Source organism: Neltuma alba, unplaced genomic scaffold, assembly GCF_004799145.2.
Source record: "Neltuma alba isolate B1F8T4 unplaced genomic scaffold, ASM479914v2 tig00003961_pilon, whole genome shotgun sequence".
Taxonomy (NCBI): domain Eukaryota; kingdom Viridiplantae; phylum Streptophyta; class Magnoliopsida; order Fabales; family Fabaceae; genus Neltuma; species Neltuma alba.
Genome location: NW_021633494.1, coordinates 12,409 through 31,468, shown reverse-complemented (window position 1 = coordinate 31,468; position 19,060 = coordinate 12,409). Strand labels below are relative to the sequence as shown.

Sequence of the window (19,060 nt, the reverse complement as noted above, 5' to 3'; positions counted from 1 at the left end):
ACTATATATTTTATATTATTTGATCAACTTGTTGTATATTAATAATTTAAATTATAATACTTGTACTTCCTCCAGTCTTTAATATAAAAGTTAGTTGACTAATTTAAATATATTAAGAAAATTAATTAAGTTAGTTATTTATAATTAATAAGTATTATATTTTCTAAAATATCCTTACTAATCAAGTGTATTGGTTAGAACTACTATTATTATAAGAACTATCTTGGGGAAAAAATAAAAATAAGAGACAAAATGAATTTAGACTCTTGTATTTAGAATCAAAATGAAAGTCAAATGAGTACTTATATAAAAAACTGGAGGTAGCATTATATTTTAGGTTAACAAAAAAGAAGAAGAGATTACAAGACCTTTAGCTCCCATTTGATACGAAACATTGAAAATAAGAGATAAGGATTAAGATTAGAGTAAAAAAACTATATTAAAAAAATATTTAGTATGAGTAATTGTGTGATACTTGAGATTAGATAAGCCTATATATGTAGGATTGAAAAATACCACGGGCGGAAGTGATATTCTCCAATCCCATTTACATAGGATTGCCTAATCCCATGTGATAAGAAATCATTCATGCTAAACATTCTTTTAACATATATTTTCAGCCCCAATCCCAATCCTTATCCTTCATTTTCAATACTTCATATCAAATGGGACTTTAAGGAATTTATGTCCTCAAACCAAAGATAACTCGTCCTTTTGCACTTATGTGTCTACAAATATGCTTGCCAGCCTTTTGCACTTAGTTAACCTAACAAATGGACCACTACAAAAAGCATGCATCAACTACCAAAAAAAACGTGGTAAAAAGAAAAGCTACATACAAACCCAAAGTTTTCAGACCGAACTAATTCAAACCAAACCACATTTTTCATGTGTCACTCAATTGAAAACTACCGTTCCTTTTTAGGACTTGCTGTAGATGGTGAGCTGTATCAGGTGGGTGCGCCTCTATTCTAGGCCGTTCCGGCACCACCCACCGGCCATCACTAGTCCTCACCATACCCTTGTTCTCATCTTGTCGCCAATACGGAGGAACTTCATACTCATTCCGGAGAAAGTCACAGCTCTTATTAACGAGTGCGATATCTCTTTTATTGGCCAAGCTAAACGGCCGTCCTTGGCCGTGGTAGCCGTCGACCAAGTGTAAATGTGCCTCCAAGTTATGGGCACAGGCCATGTCGTTGGTCGGCTTCAAGAATGTGCTTTGTGTATGATCTAAAGCAAGCTCTACCCCAACATGAGCATAGCTCCATGGAAATGATAAGTTGTCTTCAAAGTACCTCTGAAACTGAAACTTCTCATTGGTTATTACTCCAGGCACCTTTGGTACCTTATCATGCACGTTGATCACTCTTAAAACTTTAACTCCAAGCTCCTCGCACCGTTCCTAGTATTCATCAACAGTTCAACACATAAATTATACAAAAAGAAGTAAATTCTGAAACCGACATATTAGAAAAGAAGGCAAAAGTTCATATTTAGTCTTTTAAGTTGGTATGATATTTTAATTTGATCTTTTAATTAAAACAAAAAAAATCTTTTCAGCCCCCTAATTGTAAAACTATTAAGCTCAAATGATGATTTTTTTTCCTTGTAAGAATCATCAACAGTTCAACACATAAATTATACAAAAAGAAGTAAATTCTGAAACCAACATATTAAAAAAGAAGGCAAAAGTTCACATTTAGTCTTTTAAGTTGGTATGATATTTTAGTTCGATCTCTTACTTAAAACAAAAAAATATCTTTTCAGTCACTATTAAGCTCAAATGATATTTTTTCTTATAACAATTGTTATTATAAAAATCAAAATTAATATGACAGTACTTAAGAACGCTGTTTTTTTCCCCTTAAATAAACAGCAATAGGGTTAAAGCTCTCTAATCAATAATATTAAAAGATAAAAGTTCACTTTTACTTTTCTAACTTTATATATAGTTTCACTCCCCTAATACCATTAGCGTCAAAATAATTTTTTTTTTTTTGCAAAAATCATTGTTATTTTAAAAATTAAACTTAATATATATATATAAGTCAATATTTCATTTGAGAACACTATTGAAAAAACTCTTTATAAAATTAAAATATCTAACACAGTCAAAAAAAACCATACGAAATTAAAACTGAAAAGAAAGATAGAGAATGCAGTTTGAGGTAAGACCTTAAACCTCAAGTTCCCAACTCTGGGACCGGCGAAGGAGTACACGGTGATCGGAATCTTTCTGGTAACCCCACCGTCGTTCACCACATTCAGATTCATCTCTGCTATATCATAAGCACTCAGAATCGCCAACGCGGCTCCAAGACTATGTCCGGTGATCGTAATGCTAAGCTCCTCATCTGCATAATACTCGGTAAGCCGCTTCACTTCGGCGAGAATCTGCTCTCGCGCCGAGAACGAACAATAATTGCAAGAATCCTCTTTCTTGGTGTACAAGTCATAGAACCCAGATTCAATCTTAACGGAATGATCACCATCTCTGAAATTAGCAGGATGAAGTATATCTTTCAGATCATAAATCCATTCCAGGTACGTCACGGTGCCTCTCCAGGAGATCACTATGTCACGGCGGCCCAACCGTTTGATCTCGTCGGCGTCATTGACGACTCCGACGTAGCCCATCCAGTTCGCGTGGGGGCTCCAGACGCTCCGGAGCGACGCCGACTTCTGGAAAAAGTTCGGCAGGTTGATGTTGGAGGTGGCGTAGAGGTAGCGAGTGATGGCGTAGCCGGCGCCGGCCATGTCGAGCTTCTCGAAGAAATCGGAAGGATGGTACTTGCAGGTTCCACAGTACTTAGAGTGAGGATCGAAGTCGAAGGAATCATAACAAGCCTGAGCGATTTCACCATACCGAATGATTTCTCTGCGAAGATGAACGTTCATGGGATCTAACAATCCTTCCCAGTAATTACATCCTTGAATTTCTCTCCAGATTTCGTGCAAGGGAGGTTCGTCTGTTTTTTCTTCTTCTTCAAGTTCATTCTCTTGATGGAGTTCTGGGATTAAGCTTGAGATTGAAGAAGAACACTTGATGGGTGAAATTGACGAAGAAGGTGAGGAGAAGGATGATCTGTGTTTTGAGAGAAGAACAAGAGGTTTGGTTGTGGGGTTGTTGCAGAAGAAGGTGAGGTCGTTAATGGAGTTTGATAAGGAAAGAGAAGGAAGGAGGGTATGGGGGAAAACCAAAGCTGATGAAGAAGCCATAAGGTGAAAGTGACGAAGATGATGACAAGAGAGGTGGAGACACAGAGAAACAACTACAGAGAGAAGGAAAAAAACTTAAAGTGGAGGGGTCACTACGAAGAGACATGGAAACTTATCACCAGCACTAAGACCACCTTGTTGGTTCCGGTAACCAGATATTTTGCTGGGATGATACAAATCAACTCATAAGTTGCTCACGTTTTAATTTTTTTTAAAAATTAATTAAATTAATTATTAAAATCAATATACGTTATTTTTTAAAAATATCTTTAGTTAAATATGTTGATTAGAATTATTATTATAGAAACTTACTTAAAAAAATAAATACCATAAATAAAATAAATTAAAATCAAACTATTAACAATTACTTGTGAATAAATTGTTTTCCGACCTTGCACGATTTCAAACCGCTTAGAAAACATTGCAATGGGCCGCGGGGAAGTCAATCTGCCATTACTAGCATTTAGGGTGTGTTTGGGTGACACCCCAAACCATGGTTTGGGGACCCAAACCATGGTTTGGGGTGTCAATCACCCAAACACCCCCTCTAAAAACCAAAACTATGGTTTTGGAAAAAGCAAAATTTTTTTGCTTTTGGAGGAAAAAGGGAGAGTGTGAGAGCCTATATGATATGTATCTTGTTATTTTTTTTATAAACATATTTTTTGATAAACATATTTAATCTTATATTTTATAAATATATATACACATTAATTATTTATTAATTATATTATCTTATGTATTATTAATTATGTTGGTAAAAAATATATTATTAACAATTTTATTCCTTCAAATTAAAATATATCATAAAATCTATTTTTTCTGTAATTATCATATTAAATTATGTTTTTTTTTTAGTAATTTGTATATATAAAAAGTGCTTCTGATAACAACTATCCAAACACTCTCACTTCTCAGAATCACTTTTTTACAAAATCTATTCTCCCCAAAATCTATTCTCTCCAGAATCTATTCTCCAGAATCACTTTTCCAAATCACTTTTTTTTTTAATGTTGTTTTTCACTCTTCTCTCCCTTCTCGTATACTGAGCAATTAATGCTGACTTTTTACCTTTCTCTCTCTTCTCCGCCTAGCTTTTCCAAGGAAAAAAAAAGGAAAATTATTTTTCCGGTCCAAAAAAAAAATATTTTAAGGAGGAGTTCCTAATCTGTTCACCAAGGGCTAGTTTTATTTGTATAATTTTAATTTTAAAATTTAAATTACATAAGTTTTAATGTATATTCATGTTTATTTTTCAAATACCCATTTATTACTGTAGACTGGATCAGTGGAAGGAATGAGCGTACTTTATTGTCTTATCGGATTGTGTAATTTGTTTAAGGTTTAATATCGTAAATTTAATAGGCATATGTTTATAGGAAAAATTTCACGAAATTTTTTTTTTAAATTACTAAATTTTAAATATAATTTGATGACAATATTTAATGAGTTTTGATAATATTAGTCTTGTAATTAATAAAGCTGTAAAAAAATTTTATTTGAGATTTAATAATTTCAATTTTTTTTAAAGAATCTCCCGTGTTTATTGCATATGTCCATCTGGTATATTGCAGGTAACTTAAAAAATATGATATACTGTGCAATTATTTCGTCTTTAATTTCGTGTGCTTTTTAAATGTATTTTGTGATTATAGTGATGAATTAATAATTTTATTATTATATTTTTGGTTTGTTTAAGAAAAATTATAGATTCTTTGGCATTTTATATACTTTGTTTACTTAGTTAATAAATTAATTCAATTTTAACAATTTAAAGGAATTTTGATTTAGTTTTTATCTTCATATTTTTATTAATATTCTAAAATTTAATTAAATTATTTGTATTTCATAAATAAAAATATTAGGGAAGAAAATTATGAATAAAGATAAATAGCTAATTAATATTTGCTGGCATAAAGCCATAAACAGTTTGCTTTATTCGTAATGTCCTTCTGGAAAATGCTGGGATTCAATTTGTTCCGTGATGGAGCATCCCTCTGATTGATCGGGCTATTTTACCTGGAAGCTTCCTCTTGGTCGAGTGAAAAAATTGAGATAAAAATATTCCATTCTTTTATAAATAAACTTTCTATAAATTACTGCTTTTAAATCAAACTGAAAAAGGAAAAGGTCTGTGCATATGTTTAATTTCGGATGCTTTTAAATTGTTGGCAGAAAAAAGTACTTCTAAAATTAGTTCAATTATATATTAAATCGTATCAATTATTATGCATGACTTCTGTTTTCTTAATTACATTTTTTTTCAATTTTTTTTTGAACAATACTACCTCCAGTTCAAAATATAAACAAAACTTTCTTTAAAAAGTTATTTTTTATAAGATAACATTCACTTTTATCTAAGGATTTAATGAGTTTTTTCTAATTTTACCCTAATATATTCTCTTTCTTTTTTTAATTTGTTCATTGTATCTTTTACTTATTCTCTTCATTAATAAGGATATATTAGAAAAAAAATAAATATATGTCTTACACATTTATTATTCTAAATTGATTTTAATTAGTTTTTTTAATAAATATAAATAGATAAAATTTAATTTATGTTTTGCACAAGAGAGAATAGTTTCTAATATAATTCTTGTCCTCTGGTAATAGTACTGTCTGAGGACAATAATAGAGAGATATGACTTTAGGAATAGGCAGTGAGGGCCCATCAGAATCATCTCTGTTCATCACAATGAAATGGACATTTATTTTTGGCCAAAAATGACACGAACATTTCATATTCTTACATTACAAAAATGCTGTTTCAACAATTCATATACATGGTCGGACTTTTCTACAAGCTATTTCTTTAAGTGTTTTTTTTTTTAAGTGAGTTTATAAGTTTCACCTTTTCTAAATACTACTTTACCTACTCTTTAATATAAAAAAAGGATAATTATTTTATAAATATTAAGAAAATTAATTAAATTAGTTATTTTGTAATAAATATGTATCATTAATCCCTAAAAATATCATAGTCAATCATTTGCATTTGAATTACCCTTTTATGGAACACTAACATGTTCAATTATCATAGGAACTACTTAATAGATAAAAAGTTACTCATCTGATCTTATTTATAAGATATTTTCACTTAGATCAAGAAAAATATTAAATTGTATTAATTCTCTATTAAAATATAATAGCTTTTCAAAAAAATAATTATCTACACTATAATAATTAAAAGAAAAAATAGTACATTTATGCTAAAAATTAAAAAAAAACCCGACTTATATAAAGAAGTGAGTTATAAATAGGAGAAAAAATATTTTTTTTCTCTGCCTTATAAAAGGAATAAAAGGAGTTTGAAAGATAAAATAAATTAAGATTTTATATTTAAAACTAAATTAAATATCTAACTAAGGTAGTGTGAGTAATTATGTTCCTTCCATTTGGTAAAAATTTTACCCTTTACATTGAAAAATTTAAAATGGTACTCCCCGTTTTTCTTTTTTTCAGACTAGAAACTGAAAGGAAAATCACCTAACGTGGGTGGTACTCCCCGTTGACTTAAGGACCTTTACTTAACGCGATCGTGACGCATATAAGTAGTTAAATAAAGGAAGGTATAGTTTGGGGAAAAAATAAACCAAATATTGAAACTCTAAAATAACAATAGTTTTAGAAAGAAGAATAATAGAAGTAGAAGGAACGAACTAAAACAATAGAATTATAAAATGAAAAGAATAATAAGTAGGTGAAGTTTTTAGGTTTAAGATGCGTAACATTTTTTTCAGGTGTATTTAATTTTAAAGTATTGTGTAGTTCATCCAGCATCCTAAAAAACATTACAAAAATTCTTTATGGTGTTTGATATACATTTGTTGAATGGATCTTTTGAGTAGTTAATAACATAGTTAAAATTGCTTATGAAATAATAGTTGAAAAAGTATAATTGCTTCTGAAAAAATTAATACTTTAAGAATAAAATTACATTACAAAATATTTTATGGTCCCAAAAAAATATTTCACGGTATCAGATGCACCATAAAATATACTCCTCCGGTCTTTAATATAAAACCCATTTAACTAATTTGATTAGATTAAAGAAGTTAGGTAAGTTAGTTAATTATAAGAAATGTGACATTTTTTTTCTAAAATACCATAATTATCTTTCTTAATACCCCATCTCCTTCTTCTATTTGATTATAGTTGAGAGAGTATCTATAGGAGTAATTTAGAGAAAATTGATAAATATGAGAAATGGGTCTTATATTTAGGACCAAAACCAACTCAACAATTAGGTTCTATATTAAAGATCGAAAGAGTATTTTAGAGTGTTAGACGCATTGAACAAAATATTTCAGGTTGGATGTTGAATACAACTTAACCCAACTTTTTATTATCTTTTACTGAATCTGTCTCTTGCTCTGAACAAAAATGCCGGGAGATTATACATGAAGAGGTTGTAGGCTATACCACTATTTTTGTTTGTGTGTCGTTGTCATTCTATCTAGAATTCGTGACTACTTAGGTATGTATATAACCCTCGCTTGCTCTTTTGTCTCTCATATTATGACTTTTCACACTAAAAACACGCACACAAACGCACAGAAAGGGGACTAAAGCTTGAAAATACATCAGAAGCACTAAACTACGTACCATTCTCGTTATCAGAAATGATTCTATTAATTCTCCATAATTATGTTTGAATCATATTCTAAAATTGTTTGCTTGAAGCCCTTGTCCCAAACAAATCTAATATCTCTTGATATATAGCTCATTCCTCAGCTTTCATGTGCTCCTTATTTACCTAAAATTTGAGAAAAACCAGGTATATATCCAAGTTCCTTGACTATATATCTCTTGGAACCCCACCATAACTTGCTCATTCATCTATTACATTTCCTACTACACGGAGTTAAGTGTAAAGAAAAGGAGGGGGTGTCAGCTGCCCCTTAATTTTGGGGCTTTTTCCCAATTTTTTTGCAATTCTTTTTATCATTAAATTCTACATAAAATCAGTAACATTTTGGTATCTTATTTATAAAAAATGATTTCGTTTTCAATTTTTTATAATTTTTCAAAGATTCAGCACTTTAAATGGTTTGATTTCTTTTGAAGTTAGAGCACAAAATCTTTGAAAAATTATAGAAAATTGAAAACTAAATTATTTTTTGTAAATAAGATATTAAAATGTCACTCATTTTATATAAAATCTAACGTAACAAAACTCACAAAAAAAATATTTAAGGACAGCTCTAAAATTAAAGGGCAGCATCAGCTGAACCCCCCACCCCCCTGAGAAAAGTAAGGTTGAAAGTGACATAATAATGATGAAGGCATATATATTATGCGTGTGGACGGCAAAAACTTGAAAACCAAAAAAACCCCAGAAAGCATTATAGCGATATCAGTGGTCCTTTCCACCACTAGAGCTCTGAGATGGTGGGTTTATATGAAATAATGGAGCTCTTTGCTTTATCTTTGCACTACTCTTCAAATATGAGAATATATAGAGCCATATGTGTGTGTGTGTGTAACACCAATCTTGAGGTTGTCCCAGACACGTCACATTACATAAACAGCAGCTTGACCATTCAAATGATGATATTAACATTTTGAATAACAAATTAAAGATATGGGTTCCGAAAATTCAGTATTACATGAATTTCTCGTGTTATTTCCATGTCTTTTTTTTTTTTTAATGAATTGACCGGCTAATAAATACAAAGTAGGCATGCCTTGGAGGTGAGAGTGGACAAGTTGGTGGAGCCAGACATATATATTCCCCACACTCCCATTACTTGTAAGCACGCCAATAATTTTTATTAAATTAAACTTCACTATTTGGTGTTTGCTTTGTTAAATAAACTTCATTGGAATCTTTCATATCCATGGCAATATATGTTGTGAATATTATAAATATTGTGTGTGGGTATATCAAAGAAAGAGTAATTTTAATATTGTTGAAATATTTTTAATATAAAGAAATTTGCTTTTTGAAAAGTCATGTTACTATTAATATGAAGAGAAGTGTACCGCTTCAAGAGATGCCATTTTAAGGCATTACATCATTATTTATCGATACCTTCACCACATCAGTACTCCATTTGCAGTGGAGAAGAAAACCTTTTGTCTTTTTATTGAATTATTTTATTTTTCATTGTTCAGTCACCCAGTATTTTTATAAGAAGAATTCGTTTAATCCTAAGAAGTGCTGTTTCAAATCACTAAGAGGTAATGGGATATCTCTTAAGGATAATGTCCTTGCGACTGTAACATCTTACACTACTACAATGGAGACATTTTACTTTTATTTTGGATACCTTTTACTTCTATTTTGAGAGGGATATGAAAAGAAGGGACATAAAAAGTACCCCACCTTTTATTTCTATTTTGAACAAAGGAGGAAAATAGTGTTATTTACATCTGTTATTAACAGAAGTAAAAAATCACTGTTCTACTTCTGTTTTTTTCCCAAAATTGTTGCTTGCGTCTATTTTGGCATAAAACAAAAGTAAAAACAGTGACCTTTTATTTCTGTTTTTTTCATAACAGAAGTAAAAAGTTTTCCCATTTACTATTGTTTTCTTGGAACAGATGTGAATATACCACTTTCTAACAAGTTCAAATAGTGTGACATTTAAACCAGCCAATATTTTCAGCCAACATATATCAAGATCATGATTTCATCAATACTAACTAGTCAAAAGAACAAATTGCAAAAGTCAAAATTGATAACCTAATAATACTAAGTTATCTCTAAACATAAACTTTATTAATCCCTAGACCACCATTCTTGAAGCAGTTGCTGAGCCAAAAGGTCTCGGATAAAATCAATATCATCAGCGGTGTATGATCAGTCATTATCAAAAATCTATACATTAACAAGTGAACAAATTTAAACATATGAAGAAAATAAAATAAGTAACAATTCAATTTAAAAATTCAACAACTATTACAAAACTAAAATTATATTTACCTACCTCTTCAAATTTTTTAGTACGTCGACTCTCAATAATTTCAAACATATAACAAATAATGTAGTATCCGCACTTTGTTGACCTTTGTTACTTAGGGCATTGCAAATCCCAAGGAAATGGTACAATGCATTATGCACATATGAAATAACTATCATCAATTAAAGAACTTCAATTCAAACTACTTACGTTAGGATATATCCAAGTTGTTGGGCTATTTTTGCCTGCACGTTTCCCACCCATTGTATAATAAGTCTTTAAAGCTTTATAAGCAAATAAAGTACAAGTTAAACAATTTATAGTAAAAACCAAATTATTGATTTACTTTAAAGTATTTACATGTTGAAAACACCCTCTCACTACTTGGACCACGACATAAAGGATCAAACCAGTAAATGATGTTGTCCATGGGACAAAGAACACACAAACTCCAATGATACTTGCAACATAGAGTGAGATTTATACATTATTGGATATCACAATAATTCTTAGCAAAAATACATTCTGTTTTTGTTAGGAGCATTTCTTTTAAAAAATTTAATAAACCGTTCTACCTCATTCTCATATTCGTCACTCATTCTGAAAGTACTCATCTAACTATGATCCATTATGTTACGACCTAATAAATTTTGAAAAATTTAATTCAAGACTAAATTCAACAAGGAATTTTGAACAATTTAAGATTAATTCAACTCAATTTAGAAAAAAAAACCATAAAACAATTCGAAACTAATGATGACAATTTAATACAATTAAGTTAAATTACAACAAAATCAAACAAATTCAAAACTAAATTCAACAAGCAATTTTGAACAATTTATGATTAAATTCACCAATTTAATCTAATTCAACTCAATTCTAATAAAAATAAAGCAATTAGCAAATCCAACTCCAACAAACTCAAACCAATTCAATTTAACACAAATTTTAGCTCTTTAATCTAATTCAACTCAATTCAAACAAAACTAATGCAGATTCAAGACTAATGATAACAATTTTATCCAATTAATTAAGGTCAATTATTTAATCCAACAATTTAAAGCAATCCAAAATATAAAAAAATTTACCAAAATTTTCAACTTTACAATTCCAACCACAATTTTCAAGTTTACTCATTTTGAAAAATTTTTTTGCCAAAGCTTCCTTTACATCCAAAAAAAATGTCAACTTGCTATTAAATAAACCTTTCAAGATGATAATAACTATAGTTCCATTGTAATGCAATACCAATATATGAAAATTCTCTTTTAGACATTTTGACAAACACCTTGTGTGCATGAATATTCAAACGAGTTTAACAAATTTCTTAGGCTTCAAGGTATACAAGGTTAAAACTTTGTAAATGCAATTCCAGATTTACCAGCAATTTACACAAACCCACATTCCATTTGCAGCATATATAGAATAACCAAAAGGAGGAAGGTTGCTCTTGAACTTACCTTATTTAGTAAAGCTATTGAAGAAGGAAGAATGTAGATGTGGCATCGACTTAAAGGGGAGAAGAGATGATGCAGGTGATCGTGGCTTCAATGGTGAGCTCCTTTGTTTGGTGGAGTCACCAACTTGGAGAGGGAGAACGAACGTTGGACTTAGAGAGGGAGAACCACAGCGTCGTCGTCGTCTTGCAGAGGAGAAAGGCATGCAACTCCTACAAGCTTCGTAGTGGAGATGGGAGGAAGAGGCAATGGACTCCACTGTTATGGCCGTGAGGGGAGCAATGGAGATGGGAGGAAGAGGCAATGCAGAAACAAAAATGGAAAGGGAAGGATCTATTTATTCGTGATGGGTTGCTCAACTTTAACCGGGGATGCAATTTTTTTAAAAAAAAATTTAGGCCCCTTCTTTCTGTTTTATTAATAACAGACAAGAAGGGGCAATTCTCGTCTGTTTCACTAACAACAGATGAGAACCCTCGTCTGTTACCACTAATAAATGAGAAACTTCTCATCTGTTATTGATAAAACAGACGAGAAGTTGGATGTTCTCGTTTGTTGTAAAACAAACGAGAACATCTAGGCTATTCTTGTCTATTTTACAAAAACAGATAAGAATACTCATTTTTTCTCCTCTGTTTTTGTAAACAGACATTAATAGGGGAGGTAAAAATATATTTTCTTGTAGTGTTAGGTTTTAATCTCAATGTTTAAAATTAATTAAATTAGGATTGGTGAGTTTTGAAGCATTGAGTAGTTGAATTTGGAGGTTTGAGGCTTAAAAGTACAAAGATTTATGACTGGACGTATGAAGCTAGACATTTTCTAGCAGTCTTGGAAATCAAGAATTTTGGGGGATCAAATGATCTTATCTTTGAGTGATTCTTTTTGAATTAGAAAATAAACATATCAAGCTGTATAACGAGTTCTAACTTATAATTTTTGGAGATGTATGAACTTACTTATGAATTTTTAAAGTTGGGTATTTTTTTAGTTGTTTGGCATTCGTCATGAGTTAGCTGTAGCGAAGGCCACAGTGAACAGCTTGGTAAAAAGGGCACTTTTGAAACCCATCACAAACTGGTTGTTAAAACCAATTTCAAAAGCAATTTTTAGATGGTTTAGGGTTGTGGAACATTGAAACTCTACTAGGCCTTGTAGATTTCAGTCCTAGGAATATATTTGAAATTTCAAATATCAAAGTAAATATTTCTAACATTATTTCAATCCTTTTCTCGTAGTTTTTCAAGATTGAGATAGTTGAATCTTAGGGTTCTTTAATGATTTCAAATGAGTTGAAGTTTTAACTGATTATTTTGAGTTTAAATGACTTCTATAGATTATTCTAAGTGTTTAATTGGTTAGTTTTCTTCAATTTGGAGTTTAAAGGAATTTGAACCCAGGGTTTGTAATTTTTGAAAGGTTTGTGATGGTTAATGGTATTGTAATGATTCAAAATGAGTTTTGATTATTGGGTTATGTTTTTTTTTTTGGTAACAAGGGTCATGTTATTATGAGTTAGAATTGATATTTAATCGGTTTAGAGTGTGGTTTGAGTTGATTTTCATATTTAAGTATTTTTATAGCGAATTTAGATTAAGAAAATTAGGGCTGTTAATCAATTGGCATAATTGGAAGAAAATTGAATATTTCTATGAGTTGATTGACCTATTAGAATAGTGTATTGAATTTTGGATTGGTCAATTTGAAATTAGGAGAAGTTTTGGGTTGAGTTTGAGTCTCTAGTTGTCAATGTTAACCAATTGATTAGTTTGTTAACTAATATGTGGCAATTGTATAGATTGTCTATGATTGGTGTTGTTGTGCTCAGTGCAATTTATTTGTGGTAATTAATCATTGCTTAGGCGAGAAGTAACCATTTTTTACTCATTATATATGCTAATATGTTATTTATGAGTGGTTTTATTACTTTGAAACTATGGAAGGTATTTTGGATTATACTTGAAATTATGTTGATATAATAGAATTAAATAAGTCATGTGGAACTAGATATTGAAAATTCAATGCTTTGATTTCATGATATCATGTTATAACTATAGATTTTGATTTGTAAATGGATTATGTAACTTGGAATTGATGGAATGCATTTTTGAACATAATACATATGATGGGAATTAGTGAGTGATCTGTGTTTGTTACAGTCACGTGATGAGTGCTTTTATTAATGCATGATGGTTGGCTTCTTATGCTATCTCAAAATGCAAAAACAACCTCTTGGTTTAGTCTCTTGGAGTGAGAGACAAGCTCATGGTTTCTTTATATCCCTTATAGTGAGGCATCACCTTTTTGGCTCTTTCTCTGAGAGTAAGAGATTGGTCTTCTGGGATTTTACTTCCCCACAGTGAGGAAAGCAGTTATAGGAATTACATATGCATAATGGTATTGATTTATGAACTATGAATTTGAAGAATTGATTTATGAGTTTGAGAACTGTTGTTATATGAGATATTTATATGTTTTTATGTACTAATTCTTAACTATTTCACTTGACACTTTATGAGCACATATTGGTATGTATGATGAGCTGGACTATTAGTCACTAAGGCTTATATCTCACCCCGTAGTTATTAATTTTTTCAGATGAAAAATCTAGAGTTGTGCCATTATGAAAGAATCTGGAGGTCTAAGCTTTTAGAGCTTCTTGTACTGTCTTTATTATTTTTGTTTGTGATGATGGATTATAGATTGCCACTTAGGGCCTTCTTCTTTTGCATATTCTATGTTGTTTGGATATTTGACAATTGCCTCGCACTTTGCTCATTGGATTGCTGTGGTAGAGTGCCTATAATGGGCCGAAGGCCTTAGGGTGATGCATGCAACTTATTTGTGGATCCACACTGATTATTTTGATATATTATGAGTATTATTCAATAACCTGGTTGCAAAATGGGCTTTGGTTTGCTATTCCTGGATTTAATGCTCAGGTGCCCATGTTGAGATGTTTAGAAATGTGTCATTTGTCGTAAAGGACCCATTTCTTATTATTATGTTAGTGGGGCTAAACCCTTTCTAACATGGTTTACATGTTTTGGTTATGTAAAATTTTTGCCTTTATGTATGCATTCAAGAGCGAATTCAATCACTCTTCTAAATATTAATTTTTATGAATATTAAGAAGTTTAAAATATCCATGATAAGTCATTGATTGTTTCTTTTCTATCATATTGAATTTCATTTGAAATGAGTTAAACCTTTTCTACTATGATGGCTACTTTAATCATTTTCTTTTTCTACCATAGTAGTAATAAAAAAGCTTTAAAGTAAGTAAATCCTTAGTTTTAGGAGGTGGATTTTTATAGCGACGTGACTCAAACCAAATATTTTGCTGTTTTGGAGATTTTCCCAGCAATATATATGGAAGAAGAGGAGAGGTTTGGAACACCCTAAGATAGATATGCTTAATTATTTTGGTCAGGATCCTTGGTATTTCAATCCTTATCTATTTGTTAGTATAATACTATTTCTGATCTTATTGTGGCATGGATATTGCTTTAGATTTACCAAAATGATTGTATATTGATACGTATTGGACCATTCAAGAGACTGGTTCATTGATTCATAGATATGATTCGTTGACCTGAGTTGGGCTTTAATATCACAACCGAATTTGTTCATAGATGTGTACTTATCAATCTCCCTTGCCGCTCCACAGTGGAACCGTCCCAATTCCATTTTTGAGCTTTGAAACAAGCGAGCATGTTTCGCCCACAAAGTTATCCTTCGTGGACATGTCATGACTATGAACTTCTATGCGAAGCACAACCAATTTTGAAACAGTAAGGTGAAACTCCAACACTTCATTCCAGCAAGGCACAGCAAACTAGACCTTCTATTTCACAGTGGAGGTGATATAATAAATCTCAAAATGGGTCCAAACAAATGTGGAGAGAATATGGTATTTGATCATAGCAGTAACGAATAAACATTATTGTTATGAGCATCCCCTCCATCCATTTGGAATCTAAATGAGATAGGAGACATTTAGCTTAACCTAGAACATAGAATTCAGAAATGTCAAGCATGAAGGTATAGAGGATCCCATTAGTTGACCCTTGCTTACATGTTTGGAGGTGAGAAGTGAGAACTGATCAAAGCATGCATTAGAGTGAAAACTATTGGAATTTTAACGTACATGTCAAAAGAAGTCAATAAGATTGAAAAAACTTTAGTATATCCAAAAACTTCTTAGCTCAATGACATCCCATACCTTCGCTCATAAAGCAGGTTGTGGGTTCTATATCCACTATAACCCAATATGAGGTGGATGTGTTTGTGTGATGTGTGGGTCTTTTTTCGGGGGAGGCGTTTTGAATTGTTAAAATAAATAAAAAGAAGCTTTAATGTATACTAAAATGTAAATTTGGGCTAGTGAAAGAATTAAGAAGATGTATTTCAGAACTAACTGTTAGTTGATAATTAGAGATTCATAAATAGCTCGTAAATATTAATAATTAAAAAATAAAGGACATTAACTTAAGTAGGTAATTCATCAAATTGATTTAGAAAATGATCATTGAGTAATAATTAATAACGAGCAAAACACATTAAACTATTTTATAAAAAGTTATTTAATTGATTTAGAAAACCTTGCTAGTTTTGACTTAATAAGAAACTGGCGTGGAACGCACTTCATAATTGCAAAAATTTGTTACAAACAATAATTGAGAAAAAAATTTAGGTCAAGTTTTTTTTTAATATTCTTTGATAAAAAAAATTCTTATATCCATTGTCTTAAGTTCTCCAATCACACATAGTCACGCGTTTTTTATTTTTATTTTTTGTAGATTTATAATTAAATATTATTAAATGTTGATATTTTAAAAATAGGACACATGGTTATGTATGGTTAGAAAATTTGGTATAATGGATATAAAAAATTTGATGTAAGCATTGTTTAAGAAATTTCTATATGTTAAAAATATGGGTGCTCTGCAACTTTTGTATATACAAAATACGAGTAAATTCTTCTCTTAACAAAATTTTTAATGGAGGATTTTTTTCCCAAATTTTCCTTTTCCATTTAACTTCCCAATTAGCAATAGAGGACTCAGGTCCTTTAATATTTGAGCATATTAGTCAGATTTATTTAGGGCCAAAAAAATATCTTTAAAATTCCAAATTAATTTTATTCATTACATTTTAATAACAATTGATAGCATTTAAAAAGCAAATAACAACATATTTTGATAGTGATACCTGATTTGGTATTTTGAAATTTTAGCACCATTTTTTTGGGAGATTTTTTCATTTATTTATTACTTATTTTGTGCTGGTATTTATTTATTATAGGACTTAGGAGGCTTCATCAATCATCAACTAAGAAGCCACCTAAGAAAAAGGAAGGGGTTTCACCAACAGAAGAAGAAGAAGAAAGGTTCCCCCCTTTTTTGCTAAAGAAGAAGAAAGGTTAATCAAACAAAAGATACACAAACTCAAGTTTCAACAACTTCATACTTAAGAGCTCCCAAAAAATTTTCAACAGTTTCAACAATTGCACAAATACAAAATTCAACATTTTCTCTCTTAGTTCCTCTGCTATACTAGTAACATAATTTTCTACCCTCTATATCAGAACCATTTTCATTTACAAAATTGTTAATAGTGTGAATCAATAAATCAATTACCATTAAGTGTTATATATATAAATTTATATATATATATATATAAATTTATATAGCTATCGTATATGTTTTGACGTCATAGCCACTAACATTTGCAAATGCAGGCACAAGAGAATAAAATTCCATTGCATGGAGTCATAAATATTATGGGAAACACAAGGTAATACTACTCCGGTGCTACATATAAGATTCATTTTGTAGTGTAATTTATATTATAAAATGGGTTTTATATTTAGAACCGGAGGAATATATTACTTTGACATATCAATTAAAGAGTATAACAACTCAAAAAGAAAAGACAAACAATAACTAAAGAAAGTGAAGCATGAGAAGTAGGATTAGAACATAATCCTTCAAGAAAGGCCAAGAGGAGTATATTACACACTAATCCATTGTTCCTACTAAGTACCAACGCAAGCCCACTTTTCAAATCTTTTGGTCCATTAATCTTTGGCCCATTCATTGCATGTTTGTATATTTTAATGGATCTCTTAACAGACTTGACATGTTACAAACCTAACCAAATATTTTTTCAATTCTAAATACAAGACACTTATACTGGTGTGTATAAAGATTTTATATTTAGGATCGAGGGAGTAGAGTAAATTATAGTAATGTTATCCTATTATTAAAAAATTAATACTGATTATTAAAATAGTAACATTAATCATTAATAATTTTAAACTTTTATAACAAATTTACATTGAAGAAAATTTTCAGGTGCCTAAAAAATTGAAAACTTCCTGAACAAATTTGTATATTAATACTGCATTTTATACTAATTTGATACTAATACTAAATAAGAAAAATTTAACTGTCAGCAAAAAAAAAAAAAGAAAAGAAAAATTTAACCATTTAGTCATTATAATTTTAACTTATTTACAATTTCTCAACTCAATTCTTTAAATTTCAACCATTTAATTAATTTATTTATATAATTATATCCCTTATAAAATTATCCAGTACTCGTCAATTTTGTTGAGAGAGGTTTCTATATTTAGTGCCTCACATTGTCTTAAACAGGATTGTGCAATGCCTATGCCTATATTTGAAAAAAAAAAGGAAAAAAATATTGATAACTATTATTAATTGATACTTGTTTAATTTTGTTTTTTCTTTTCTATTTTTTTCATTCCTCTGTATTTTTTTTTTTTCAAATACGAACTCGATACTCGGAGCCCACGTAATGAAGTCATCATTTGGTAAAAGCTGACATAGCTACGCACAGTTATGTGGCGATCGTAAGAGCACACGAAATGAATTCGTCAGTTGTTCTGTAAATTTATTTATTTTTTTTAAAAAAAGGAAAGAAATGAGAAGAGGAAGCAAAGCCCAATTTGTAGACCCATTATCAAAATTGAACTGCTTTCTTTTTTCTTGTTTTTGACCTTTTAAAGTTTTTTTGACCACAACTATTTTCTATTGTGCTTTTGTTTTAAATAAAATTGATTTAAATAATTTAGAATTTATGCTTTTATTTTCAACAAAGAAAAATATAGCACAGCAATAAATTTTAATCAATAATAAAAAAATTCAAGCTTAATCTAGGTGGTTTTAATCTACTGAAAAACAATTCCAATGAAGAAAGATTCTCTATTCAAAAGTTCTGCCCACCCCCCCAAAAAAAAAAAATTCTACGAATAAATTAAAATTTCCCAATTTTCGTTTCCTAAAATTTCATAGTTTGTTGAGAGAAAAAATTAATCTCTATAAATTTTCTAAATAAAATTACGACTTATGAATAAAATTGTGAAATTTTAAACTATAGTAGTTTCAATTAATTAAATAATAATAATCTGAAAAAATTGTTATCAAACTTTAGTCAATAAAGTTAATT

General features: G+C 30.2%; 1 protein-coding gene across 1 annotated transcript; it reads right to left on the bottom strand.

The window, feature by feature from the left end:
- Nucleotides 1-687: 687 nt before the first annotated feature.
- LOC114743143 (phospholipase A1-Igamma3, chloroplastic-like) lies at nucleotides 688-3,222 on the bottom strand. The gene is made up of 2 exons (XM_028931340.1): nucleotides 2,179-3,222; nucleotides 688-1,405 (listed from the first exon to the last, which is right to left on the bottom strand). The coding sequence occupies exons 1-2, from the start codon at nucleotides 3,220-3,222 to the stop codon at nucleotides 887-889; spliced, it is 1,563 nt and encodes a 520-aa protein (XP_028787173.1). The 3' UTR covers nucleotides 688-886.
- Between the last annotated feature and the right edge of the window lie 15,838 nt (nucleotides 3,223-19,060).

What these genes read in the sequence shown, in the direction of transcription:
- LOC114743143 (XM_028931340.1), bottom strand. Translation starts at nt 3,222, where the DNA reads ATGGCTTCTTCATCAGCTTTGGTTTTCCCCCATACCCTCCTTCCTTCT. An exon ending in TTGGGAACTTGAGGTTTAAG is followed by an intron (nt 1,406 to 2,178) that starts GTCTTACCTCAA and finishes GATGAATACTAG; the next exon opens with GAACGGTGCGAGGAGCTTGG.